The sequence below is a fragment of the Staurois parvus genome, unplaced genomic scaffold (genome assembly GCF_062004578.1).
Source record: "Staurois parvus isolate SC_StPar_1 unplaced genomic scaffold, SC_StPar_1.0 ptg001238l, whole genome shotgun sequence".
Classification (NCBI taxonomy): Eukaryota; Metazoa; Chordata; class Amphibia; order Anura; family Ranidae; genus Staurois; species Staurois parvus.
Window position 1 is genome coordinate 1 of NW_028319034.1, and position 13384 is coordinate 13384.

Sequence of the window (13384 nt, forward strand, 5' to 3'; positions counted from 1 at the left end):
GTCAGGTTTCCACCGGGGTAAGGAAATATTTTGCTGGCTGAGACGTAGTGAGGTCAGGGGGGGGGGGGGTGACGGGTCACTATGGAAGAAGAATCTGATATAGATAAGAGGATCACAATGACACAACATTTATATCATCCCAACCAGAAGGAGCTTCATACCACTGCGAGACACCAAGAGGACAACACCGGGAATACAAGGTATGATGGAGGGGGGTCATGGGGGGTGGAATAGGGGGGCCATGGTTGAGAAGGGGGTGCCAGAGGTAGGAGGAAAGAAGGGGGTAGAGAGAATGATAGAGAGAAAGGGGGGGTGAGAAAGAGAGAGAGTGAAGAAGGGAGGGGGGGCAGACAGTAGGGACATGGAGACAGAGGAAGAAGGGGGGAGGATGGAAGACAGGATGGAGACGGGGTGGGAGAAAAAGAGAAAAAAAGGGAGTGAGATAGAAGGTGAGAGGGAAAAGGGGGAAGAGAGAGAGAGGGGTGAAGAAGAAGGAGAGAGAAGTGGGGAGGGGGTGCAGAAAGAAGGGGGTGCAAGATGGGGCATGAGAGAAAGGAGGGGTTGGAGGGAGGTGGAAAGAAAGAAAGGTGTGGGGGGGTGAAGAATAGGGGGAGAGAGATGAGGGGGTGTGGAAAGAGGGAAGATGGAAGGTAAAATGTAGTGAGAAGGGTGAGAGAAGGATGGCAAAGATAGGGAGAGAGATGATACAAATGAGGGGAGAGAGAGAAGGAGGAGGGGGTATAAGGGAGAGAGGGGAGAGAGAGGAGGAGGGGGTATAAGGGAGAGAGGGGGGAGAGAGGAGGAGGGGGTATGAGGCAGAGAGGGGGGAGAGAGAAGAAGGAGGGGGTATGAGGGAGAGAGGGGGAGAGAGAGAAGAAGGAGGGAGAATGAGGGAGAGAAGGGGAGAGAGAAGGAGGAGGGGGTATGAGGCAGAGGGGGGGGGGGAGAAGGAGGGGGCATGAGGGAGGTGGGGAAGAGAAGGAGGAGGGGGTATGAGAGGGAGATAGGGGGAAGAGAGAAGAAAGAGGGGATATGAGGGAGAGAGAGAGAGAGAAGGAGGAGGGGGTAGGAGGGAGGTGGGGAGTAGGAGGAGGGGGTATGAGGGAGAGAGGGGGGAGAGAGAAGAAGGAGGGAGAATGAGGGAGAGAGGGGGAGAGAGAAGAAGGAGGGGGCATGGGGAAGGGGGGGAAGAGAAGGAGGAGGGGGTATGAGAGGGAAAAAGGGGGAAGAGAGAAGAAAGAGGGGATATGAGGGAGAGAAGAGAGAGAGAGAAGGAGAAGGGGGTATGAGGGAGGGGGGGGGGGAAATAGGAGGAGGGGGTATGAGGGAGAGGGGGGGGAATGGGAGGAGGGGGTATGAGGGAGAGAGGGGGAGAGAGAAGGAGGAGGGGGTATGAGGGAGAGAGGGGGGAGAGAGAGAAAGAAGTAGGAGGGGATCTGGGGGAGAGAAAGGAGAGAGAGATGGAAGAGGGGGAGAGAGCAGGAGGGGGTATGAGGGAGAGAGGGGGGGGGGAGTGTAGGAGGGGTATGAGGGGAAAGAGAGAGGGCAGAGAAAAGAAGGAGGGGAGAGAGGAAGAGGTGGTACGAGGGAGAGAAGGGAGAGAGAGAAGGAGAACGGGGTATGACGGAGAGAGGGGAGAGAGAGAAGGAGGAGGGGGTATGAGGGAGAGAAGGGAGAGAGAGAAGGAGGAGGGGTATGAGGTAGAGGGGGAGAGAGAAGGAGGAGGGGGTATGAGGGAGAGGGGGAGAGAGAAGGAGGAGGGGGTATGAGGGAGAGAGAGGTGGAGGAGGGGGTATGAGGGAGAGAAGGGAGAGAGAGAATGAGGAGGGGGTATGAGGGAGAGGGGGAGAGAGAAGGAGGAGGGGGTATGAGGGAGAGAGGGGAGAGAGAGAAGGAGTAGGGGTTTGAGGGAGAGAGGAGGGAGAGAGAAGGAGGAGGGGGTATGAGGGAGAGAGGGGAGAAAGAGAAGGAGGAGGGGGTGTGAGGGAGAGAATGGAGAGAGATGGAGGAGGGGACATGAGGTAGAGAGGGGGGGGGGGAGAAGGAAGAGGGGGTATGAGGGAGAGAAAAGAGAGAATGAAAGAGGAGGGGGTATGAGGGAGAGAGGGGGAGAGAGAAGGAGGAGGGGGTATGAGGGAGAGAGGGGGGAGAGAGAAGGAGGAGGGGGTATGAGGGAGAGAGGGGGGAGGGAGAAGGAGGAGGGGGTATGAGGGAGAGAGGGGGGAGAGAAGGAGGAGGGGGTATGAGGGAGAGAAGGGAGAAACAGAAGGAGAAGAGGGTATGAGGGAGAGAGGGGGGAGAGAGAAGGAGGAGGGGTATGAGGGAGAGAGGGGGGAGAGAGAAGGAGGAGGGGGTATGAGGGAGAGAGGGGGGAGAGAGAAGGAGGAGGGGGTATGAGGGATAGAGGGGGAGTGAGAAGGAGGAGGGGGTATGAGGGAGAGAGGGGGAGGGAGAAGGAGGAGGGGGTATGAGGGAGAGAGGGGGAGAGAGAAGGAGGAGGGGGTATGAGGGAGAGAAAAGAGAGAGAGAAGGAGGAGGGTGTATGGGGGGGAGGAGAAGTGTGTATGAGGGAGAGAGGGGGGAGAGAGAAGGAGGAGGGGATATGAGGGAGAGAGGGGGTGAGAGAGAAGGGGGAGAGAGAAGGAGGGGGGTTTATGATGGAGAGAGGGGGGAAAGGAGAAGGAGGAGTATGAGGGAGAGAGGAGGGAGAGAGAAGGAGGAGGGGGTATGAGGGAGAGAAGAGGGAGAGAGAAGGAGGAGGGGGTATGAGGGAGAGAAGAGGGAGAGAGAAGGAGGAGGGGGTATGAGGAGAGAGAAGGAGGAGGGGGTATGAGGGAGAGAAGAGGGAGAGAGAAGGAGGAGGGGGTATGAGGGAGAGAAGAGGGAGAGAGAAGGAGGAGGGGGTATGAGGGAGAGAGAGGAGGAGGGGGTATGAGGGAGAGAAGAGGGAGGGAGAAGGAGGAGGGGGTATGCGGGAGGGGGGGTGAGAATAAGGAGGGGGTATGAAGGAGAGAGGGGGATAGAGAAGGAGGAGGGTGTGTATGAGGGAGAGAGGGGGGAGAAAGAAGGAGGAGGGGTATGAGGGAGAGGGGGGGTGAGAATAAGGAGGGGGTATGAAGGAAAGAGGGGGGATAGAGAAGGAGGAGGATGTATGAGTGAGGGAGGGGGGAGAGAGAGAGAAGAAAGGGGGAGGGGAGTATGAGAATGGAAGAAAAGGGAAGGAGAGTGGGAGAAATAAGAAGAGAGAGGGAGATAAGGAGGTAAATTGGAGTGGGAAAGGTGGGGGAAGGAGAGCAGAGAAATAAATAAGTTAGAAAAATTTGGAGAAAGTGGAAGAGAAAAGGAGAGAGATGAGGTTGGGGGGGGGGGGATAAAGAAAAGAGGGGGGAAAGAAGAGAGGAGGAGAGATTAGAAAAAGGGGGAAAGTAGGGGATGAGAAAAAGGGGGAGGGGGGCATGAGAAAAATGGGAGGGGGATAGAGATGAAGAAAGAGTGAAAGAAGAGAGAATGGGAGATAAGAGAAGGGAGATATGAGAAAAAGGGGGAGAGAGAAGGAGGGAGTGAAGGGAGATGAGGATATGAAAAAAGGGGAGTGAGGGGGAGAGAAAAAAGGAAGAGAGGGGGTTGGAAAGGGAGGAGAGGAGGGAGAGAAAGAAGAGTGAGGAGTAGGTAAGGAAGGTGGGAGAGAAGAAGGGAGCACGGGGGGGGGGGGGAACAGGAGGATAGAGAGAAGGGGAGGGGGGGCAGAGGAGGAGTAGAGGATGGTTGGAAAGGGGGAAGGGGGAGGTGGGGTAAGAAGGGGAGAAAGAAGGTGTGAAAAAGAGGACAAGAGAGGGGCATAGAATGAGGGAAAGAGAGAGGGAGAAAAAAGGGCAGAGAGTGAATGGGGATGAGGAGAAGGAAGGAGGAGGGAAGTGACCGGGGGCAGGGGGGAGAAGGAAGGTGAGAGAGAGGAGGAGGGGTGAGGGGGGAACAAGAGTGGGAGAGAGGGATGGGAATAAAGTGAAGGAGAAAATAGGGAGTGAGAAAGAAAGGGTGGGGAAGGGGAGAAAGGGCAATGGGGGGGGGGGTGAGAGAGAGAGAGACAGGATGGGAACAGAAGGGGAGAGGAGGGGTGAGAAGTAAGGAGTAAGAGGGGGGAATTTAAAAGGGTGGGGGAATGAATGGAGGATGAAGGAGCAGAGAAGAGGAAGAGAAAAAGACAAGGTGGAAGAGGGGAAGACAATGAAGAGAGCAATAGGAGGGGTGGGGTCCAGAACTAGGCTCTGAGAGGTGCCGGGAGCCTTTAGACTGTCGTGTAGTCAGGTGAAGGAAAACTTCAAAAAGACTGAATAGTTCTGGAGAGGCGGCTCCGGCACTACAAGACTTCCCTCCATGGTGTAATATCCAAGTGAATCCCTCAATCCCTATATCCCAATCAGACTGCGGGGCTCCAGAACCCAACTCCAGCTTCTTCCAGCTCACTTTCAATGGGATATTGGTAAGAGGTAGTCCACGTCCTGGAGACGTCCAGTGTAAAAAATTCACAAGTATCTTCTCCTGCAGAGCCTTATGTATCAATAAAGTGTACGACGTTTGGAACATCGGAACTCCCCGTGATGCCGACTGTCTACTATTATTATAATACAGTATTTATATAGCGCCAATAGTTTGCTCAGCGCTGTACATTATAATGGGAGACAATACACGAGACAGTACAGTAACAATACGATTCAATACACGAGGGGTTCGAGGGCCCTGCTCCTTGGAGCTTACAATCTATTACTAACTTCCCCTTTAATGGGCATCCAAAAGTAGGTCCAACCTAAGGAGTCCAGAAAGGTGTGCCAGACCAAAAGCAGATGAAAAAGTCCAAATTTATTTAAATTGTTGGTATAAAAAAAAGGTGACATAACCACAGCAACTCATTTGGGGGGCAACACTCCTCCCCCTTTCACCAGAGCTCACCACAGGATAAGACTTGGATGGACTCTGCGGTCAAGTTGTTCCTCCATGAGAAGAGTTCATTAGGTTCTAATCTCCATCTGTGAGATCTCTGTTTTCTTGGGAGTCCACCCATGTTTTCTCCTGTGTTGAGCCCTGATGAAGGGGAAAGGAAAGGGAAAGGGGGTGTCTATGTGTCCTGTGATCTGTGGACCTGTCTGTCTTCCCATTACAGAGTCTTCTACAGGACATGTCAGTGCGGTATAAGGATGTGCAGCTTATTCAAGAAGACTCAACACCCAGCATGAGAAACTATTCAACTTACCGAGGTACAAGATCCCCCTACAGACAAATGGCGTATTTGAAGGAATTTAGCATTTTTAATATTTCTTAATTTTTTTTTCTCCTCTAGTATGTCCTCCAGTGCTGTTCCCAGACATCCCCCCCCCCCATGCCATTTTTTTGACAATCCCTTGATCCTTAGCCTAGAAAATGGTAGTTTCTGGTTTTTAACATTCTGGTCTTATTGTCTTTAATGGGGTTTGGATTCAGAACCCGAACTTCTATTATGTTTGGTGAACTCGCCTCAAACCAAGTCCAAGTATTGTACGTTCAGCTCATCCCTACCACGGATCATCCCAAACTCAGCAAATGGAAACACAACATGGCTGCCATTAGCATGGTGTACAGACCCTTTTAGTCCACTTTTGGGGTGTTCTATAAGGCCGGGACATATCGTTTTACATACACATGCGTGTCATAGTGCGTACTATAAGAAGGGAACAGCGTCATATCTCTGCTATTAATATTTTGTATCTTACGGATGAAACATATTCCCTCTCATCTTAGAAAATGAGAAAAGATTGGAGGGGGTTTCGGAACCTTCGTGTGTGAAGGCCTCTACTTCAATGCTTAATGTTGCATGGTGTACTGGTCACATGGGCATTTGGTTCTGACACTCCTCCGCTGACTAGTACCATTGGCGACACACAGCTTTGCAGCTTCCCTTGTAGGTAGTTCGGGTTGATAGAGGGTTGTAGGGTGTGTGTCTAGAATTGGACAGAGTTGTCCTGTTTTTAGGAAGAAGGTGTGCTGTGCTCTCAATGTTCTCAGGAAAAATTCCTTTTGTATTCAATAAAGTGCAGCTTTGGAAGAACACTCCTAGTGGTGCCCATATCCCCATCATTCATCCAGACGTATATCATGTGTAGAGACACTTAGAGGGGAACTCAATTATTGAAATGGCCTAAAGATCCCATCTTATAAATCAGGGGTCTCCAAACTTTCTAAAGAAAGGGCCAGTTTTACTGTCCTTCAGACTCTAGGGTGGCCGGCAGTGCCAGTGGGGGGTAAATTATGCCCAATATTTGGTATTAGTAGGAGAAATATTTGGTGCCAGTGGGAGGAATTATGCCCCATTGCTGGTGTCAGTGGCTGGAATAATGCCTCAAGGGCCAGATCCAGCCCCAGGCCTGCAGTTTGGAGACCTCTGTTTTAGATACTTATGTTATCATAATGTATGTTACAAACATAACCCAGCGAAAGGAATTCAATGCAACTCTCTCTTTCAGGAGTCATTATGAACAAATGGATCCCCCAACCATCCTCCGGCCTGATTTGCTTTCTGTCGGCAATTTGTACTCTCCTCCTCTTCATCATTATCATCCTCATTGTCACCATCACACGTAAGTTCACTTTCGCTGTCCCTCAGCACATAAACCTCATATTTCATCCATTTATTATAAGTACTGTGACTCAGCACTACACTAATGTCCACACTACATTCTCTGGAAGACCTCCCCCCACCGTCCACACTACATTCTCTGGAAGACCTCCCCCCACCGTCCACACTACATTCTCTGGAAGACCTCCCACCACTGTCCACACTACATTCTCTGGAAGATCTCCCCCCACTGTCCACACTACATTCTCTGGAAGACCTCCCCCCACTGTCCACACTACATTCTCTGGAAGATCTCCCCCCACCGTCCACACTACATTCTCTGGAAGATCTCCCCACACTGTCCACACTACATTCTCTGGAAGACCTCCGCCCACTGTCCACACTACATTCTCTGGAAGACCTCCCCCCACCATCCACACTACATTCTCTGGAAGACCTCCCACCACCGTCCACACTACATTCTCTGGAAGACCTCCCCCCACTGTCCACACTAAATTCTCTGGGAAATCTCCCCCCACTGTCCACACTACATTCTCTGGAAGATCTCCCCCCACTGTCCACACTATATTCTCTGGAAGATCTCCCCCCACTGTCCACACTACATTCTCTGGAAGACCTCCCCCCACTGTCCACACTACATTCTCTGGAAGACCTCCCCCCACTGTCCACACTGCATTCTCTGGAAGACCTCCCCCCACTGTCCACACTAGATTCTCTGGAAGACCTCCCCCCACTGTCCACAATACAGTCTCTGGAAGATCTCCCCCCACTGTCCACACTAGATTCTCTGGAAGACCTCCCCCCACTGTCCACAATACAGTCTCTGGAAGATCTCCCCCCACTGTCCACACTACATTCTCTGGAAGATCCCCCCCCATTGTCTACACTACATTCTCTGGAAGATCTCCCCCCACTGTTCACACTACATTCTCTGGAAGACCTCCCCCCACTGTCCACACTACATTCTCTGGAAGATCTCCCCCCACTGTCTACACTACATTCTCTGGAAGACCTCCCACCACCATCCACACTACATTCTCTGGAAGATCTCCCCCCACTGTCTACACTACATTCTCTGGAAGACCTCCCCCCCACCATCCACACTACATTCTCTGGAATATCTCCCCTCACTGTCCACCCTACATTCTCTGGAAGATCTCCCCCCACTGTCCACACTATATACTCTGGAAGATCTCCCCCCACTGTCCACACTACATTCTCTGGAAGATCTCCTCCCACTGTCCACACTACATTCTCTGGAAGATCTCCCCCCACTGTCCACACTACATTCTCTGGAAGATCTCCTCACCCCTGTCTAGACTACATTCTGTGGAAGATCTCCCACCACTGTCCACACTACATTCTCCGGAAGATCTACCCCCACTGTCCACACTACATTCTCTGGAAGATCTCCCCTCACTGTCCACCCTACATTCTCTGGAAGATCTCCCCCCACTGTCCACACTATATACTCTGGAAGATCTCCCCCCCACTGTCCACACTACATTCTCTGGAAGACCTCCCCCCACCATCCACACTACATTTTCTGGAATATCTCCCCCCACTGTCCACACTACATTCTCTGGAAGACTTCCCCACTGTCCACACTACATTCTCTGGAAGATCTCCCCCCACTGTCCACCCTACATTCTCTGGAAGATCTCCCCCCACTGTCCACCCTACATTCTCTGGAAGATCTCCCCCCACTGTCCACACTATATACTCTGGAAGATCTCCCCCCCACTGTCCACACTACATTCTCTGACAGACCTCCCCCCACTGTCCACACTACATTCTCTGGAAGACCTCCCCCCACTGTCCACACTACATTCTCTGGAAGATCTCCCCCCACTGTCCACACTACATTCTCTGGAAGACCTCCCCCCACTGTCCACACTACATTCTCTGGAAGACCTCCCCCCACCATCCACACTACATTCTCTGGAAGATCTCCCCCCACTGTCCACACTACATTCTCAAGAAGATCTCCCCCCACTGTCCACACTACATTCTCTGGAAGACCACCCCCCACTGTCCACACTACATTCTCTGGAAGACCTCCCCCCACTGTCCACACTACATTCTCAAGAAGACCTCCCCCCACCATCCACACTACATTCTCTGAAAGACCTCCCCCCACTGTCCACACTACATTCTCTGGAAGACCTCCCCCCACTGTCCACACTACATTCTCTGGAAGACCACCCCCCACTGTCCACACTACATTCTCTGGAAGACCTCCCCCCACTGTCCACACTACATTTTCTGGAAGACCTCCCCCCACTGTCCACACTACATTCTCTGGAAGATCTCCCCCCACTGTGCACACTACATTCTCTGGAAGACCTCCCCCCACTGTCCACACTACATTCTCTGGAAGATCTCCCACCAATGTCCAGACTACATTCTCTGGAGATCTCCCCACACTGTCCACACTACATTCTCTGGAAGACCTCCCCCCATTGTCCACACTACATTCTCTGGAAGACCTCCCCCCATTGTCCACACTACATTCTATGGAAGACCTCCCCCCACTGTCCACACTACATTCTCTGGAAGATCTCCTCACCCCTGTCTAGACTACATTCTGTGGAAGACCTCCCCCCACTGTCCACACTACATTCTCTGGAAGACCTCCCACCACTGTCCAGACTACATTCTCTGGAGATCTCCCCACACTGTCCACACTACATTCTCCGGAAGATCTACCCCCACTGTCCACACTACATTCTCTGGAAGATCTCCCCCCACTGTCCACACTACATTCTCTGGAAGATCTCCCCCCACTGTCCACACTACATTCTCTGGAAGATCTCCTCACCCCTGTCTAGACTACATTCTGTGGAAGACCTCCCCCCACTGTCCACACTACATTCTCTGGAAGATCTTCCACCACTGTCCATACTACATTCTCTGGAAGATCCCTCCCCCCACTGTCCACACTACATTCTCTGGAAGATCTCCCCCCACTGTTCACACTACATTCTCTGGAAGATCTCCCCCCACTGTCCACACTACATTCTCTGGAAGATCTCCCCCCACTGTCCACACTACATTCTCTGGAAGATCTCCCACCACTGTCCACACTAGATTCTCTGGAAGACCTCCCCCCACTGTCCACACTACATTTTCTGGAAGACCTCCCCCCACTGTCCACACTGCATTCTCTGGAAGACCTCCCCCCACTGTCCACACTACATTCTCTGGAAGACCTCCCACCACTGTCCACACTAGATTCTCTGGAAGATCTCCCCCCACTGTCCACACTACATTCTCTGGAAGATCTCCCCCCACTGTCCACACTACATTCTCTGGAAGACCTCCCCCCACTGTCCACACTACATTCTCTGGAAGATCTCCCCCCACTGTCCACCCTACATTCTCTGGAAGATCTCCCCCCACTGTCCACCCTACATTCTCTGGAAGATCTCCCCCCACTGTCCACCCTACATTCTCTGAAAGACCTCTCCCACTGTCCAGACTACATTCTCTGGAAGACCTCCCACCACTGTCCAGACTACATTCTCTGGAAGACCTCCCCCCACTGTCCACACTACATTCTCTGGAAGACCACCCCCCACTGTCCACACTACATTCTCTGGAAGACCTCCCCCCACTGTCCACACTACATTTTCTGGAAGACCTCCCCCCACTGTCCACACTACATTCTCTGGAAGATCTCCCCCCACTGTGCACACTACATTCTCTGGAAGACCTCCCACCACTGTCCACACTACATTCTCTGGAAGATCTCCCCCCACTGTCCACACTACATTCTCTGGAAGATCTCCCCCCACTGTCCACACTACATTCTCTGGAAGATCTCCCCACTGTCCACACTACATTGTCTGGAAGATCTCCCCCCACTTTCCACACTACATTCTCTGGAAGACCTCCGCCCACTGTCCAGACTACATTCTCTGGAAGATCTACCCCCACTGTCCACACTACATTCTCTTGAAGATCTCCCCCCCACTGTCCACACTACATTCTTGGAAAGATCTCCCCTCCACTGTCCAAACTACATTCTCTGGAAGATCCCTCCCCCCACTGTCCACACTACACTTTCTGGAAGACCTCCCACCCACTGTCCACACCTCATTCTCTGGAAGATCTCCCCCCACTGTCCACGCTACATTCTCTGGAAGATCTCCCCCCACTGTCCACACTACATTCTCTGGAAGATCTTCTCACCCCTGTCTAGACTACATTCTCTGGAAGATCTCCCCCCACTGTCCACTTTACATTCTCTGGAAGATCTCCCCCCACTGTCCACACTACATTCTCTGGAAGACCTCTCCCACTGTCCAGACTACATTCTCTGGAAGATCTCCCCCCACTGTCCACACTACATTCTCTGGAAGATCTCCCACCACTGTCCACACTACATTCTCTGGAAGATCCCTCCCCCCACTGTCCACACTACACTTTCTGGAAGACCTCCCACCCACTGTCCACACCTCATTCTCTGGAAGATCTCCGCCCACTGTCCACGCTACATTCTCTGGAAGATCTCCCCCCACTGTCCATGCTACATTCTCTGGAAGATCTTCTCACCCGTCTAGACTACATTTTCTGGAAGATCTCTCACCACTGTGCACACTTCATTCTCTGGAAGATTTCCTCCCCATTTTTCACCCTTTATTCTCTGGAATATCTCCCCTCACTGTCCACCCTACATTCTCTGGAGATCTCCCCCCACTGTCCACACTATATACTCTGAAAGATCTTCCCCCACAGTCCACACTACATTCTCTGGAAGATCTTCCCCCACTGTCCACACTACATTCTCTGGAAGATCTCCCCCCACTGTCCACACTACATTCTCTGGAAGATCTCCTCACCCCTGTCTAGACTACATTCTGTGGAAGATCTCCCACCACTGTCCACACTACATTCTCTGGAAGATCTTCCACCACTGTCCATACTACATTCTCTGGAAGATCTCCCCCCACTGTCCACACTACATTCTCTGGAAGATCTCCCCCCACTGTCCACACTACATTCTCTGAAAGACCTCTCCCACTGTCCAGACTACATTCTCTGGAAGACCTCCCACCACTGTCCAGACTACATTCTCTGGAGATCTCCCCACACTGTGCACACTACATTCTCTGGAAGACCTCCCACCACTGTCCACACTACATTCTCTGGAAGATCTCCCCCCACTGTCCACACTACATTCTCTGGAAGATCTCCCCCCACTGTCCACACTACATTCTCTGGAAGATCTCCCCACTGTCCACACTACATTGTCTGGAAGATCTCCCCCCACTTTCCACACTACATTCTCTGGAAGATCTCCCCCCACTGTCCACACTACATTCTCTGGAAGACCTCTCCCACTGTCCAGACTACATTCTCTGGAAGATCTACCCCCACTGTCCACACTACATTCTCTTGAAGATCTCCCCCCCACTGTCCACACTACATTCTTGGAAAGATCTCCCCTCCACTGTCCAAACTACATTCTCTGGAAGATCCCTCCCCCCACTGTCCACACTACACTTTCTGGAAGACCTCCCACCCACTGTCCACACCTCATTCTCTGGAAGATCTCCCCCCACTGTCCACGCTACATTCTCTGGAAGATCTCCCCCCACTGTCCACACTACATTCTCTGGAAGATCTTCTCACCCCTGTCTAGACTACATTCTCTGGAAGATCTCCCCCCACTGTCCACTTTACATTCTCTGGAAGATCTCCCCCCACTGTCCACACTACATTCTCTGGAAGACCTCTCCCACTGTCCAGACTACATTCTCTGGAAGATCTCCCCCCACTGTCCACCCTACATTCTCTGGAAGATCTCCCCCCCACTCTCCCCACTACATTCTTGGAAAGATCTCCCCTCCACTGTCCAAACTACATTCTCTGGAAGATCCCTCCCCCCACTGTCCACACTACACTTTCTGGAAGACCTCCCACCCACTGTCCACACCTCATTCTCTGGAAGATCTCCCCCCACTGTCCACGCTACATTCTCTGGAAGATCTCCCCCCACTGTCCATGCTACATTCTCTGGAAGATCTCCCCCCACTGTCCACACTACATTCTCTGGAAGATCTTCTCACCCGTCTAGACTACATTTTCTGGAAGATCTCTCACCACTGTGCACACTTCATTCTCTGGAAGATTTCCTCCCCATTTTTCACCCTTTATTCTCTGGAATATCTCCGCTCACTGTCCACCCTACATTCTCTGGAGATCTCCCCCCACTGTCCACACTATATACTCTGAAAGATCTTCCCCCACAGTCCACACTACATTCTCTGGAAGATCTCCTCCCACTGTCCACACTACATTCTCTGGAAGATCTCCCCCCACTGTCCACACTACATTCTCTGGAAGATCTCCTCACCCCTGTCTAGACTACATTCTCTGGAAGATCTCCTCACCCCTGTCTAGACTACATTCTGTGGAAGATCTCCCACCACTGTCCACACTACATTCTCCGGAAGATCTACCCCCACTGTCCACACTACATTCTCTGGAAGATCTCCCCTCACTGTCCACCCTACATTCTCTGGAAGATCTCCCCCCACTGTCCACACTATATACTCTGGAAGATCTCCCCCCCACTGTCCACACTACATTCTCTGGAAGACCTCCCCCCACCATCCACACTACATTTTCTGGAATATCTCCCCCCACTGTCCACACTACATTCTCTGGAAGACTTCCCCACTGTCCACACTACATTCTCTGGAAGATCTCCCCCCACTGTCCACCCTACATTCTCTGGAAGATCTCCCCCCACTGTCCACCCTACATTCT

At 52.1% G+C, this 13384-nt stretch overlaps 1 protein-coding gene across 1 annotated transcript in view; it reads left to right on the top strand.

The window, feature by feature from the left end:
- The first annotated feature begins 143 nt into the window (after positions 1 to 143).
- The window catches only part of LOC149437957 (C-type lectin domain family 10 member A-like), a 33418-nt gene continuing 20177 nt past the window's right edge, over positions 144 to 13384 (top strand). The window contains exons 1-3 of the mRNA XM_089660399.1: positions 144 to 200; positions 5159 to 5252; positions 6495 to 6608. Coding sequence (XP_089516525.1) covers positions 5174 to 5252; positions 6495 to 6608 — 193 coding nt within the window. The 5' untranslated portion in view covers positions 144 to 200; positions 5159 to 5173. The remainder of the gene's footprint in view (positions 201 to 5158; positions 5253 to 6494; positions 6609 to 13384) is intronic.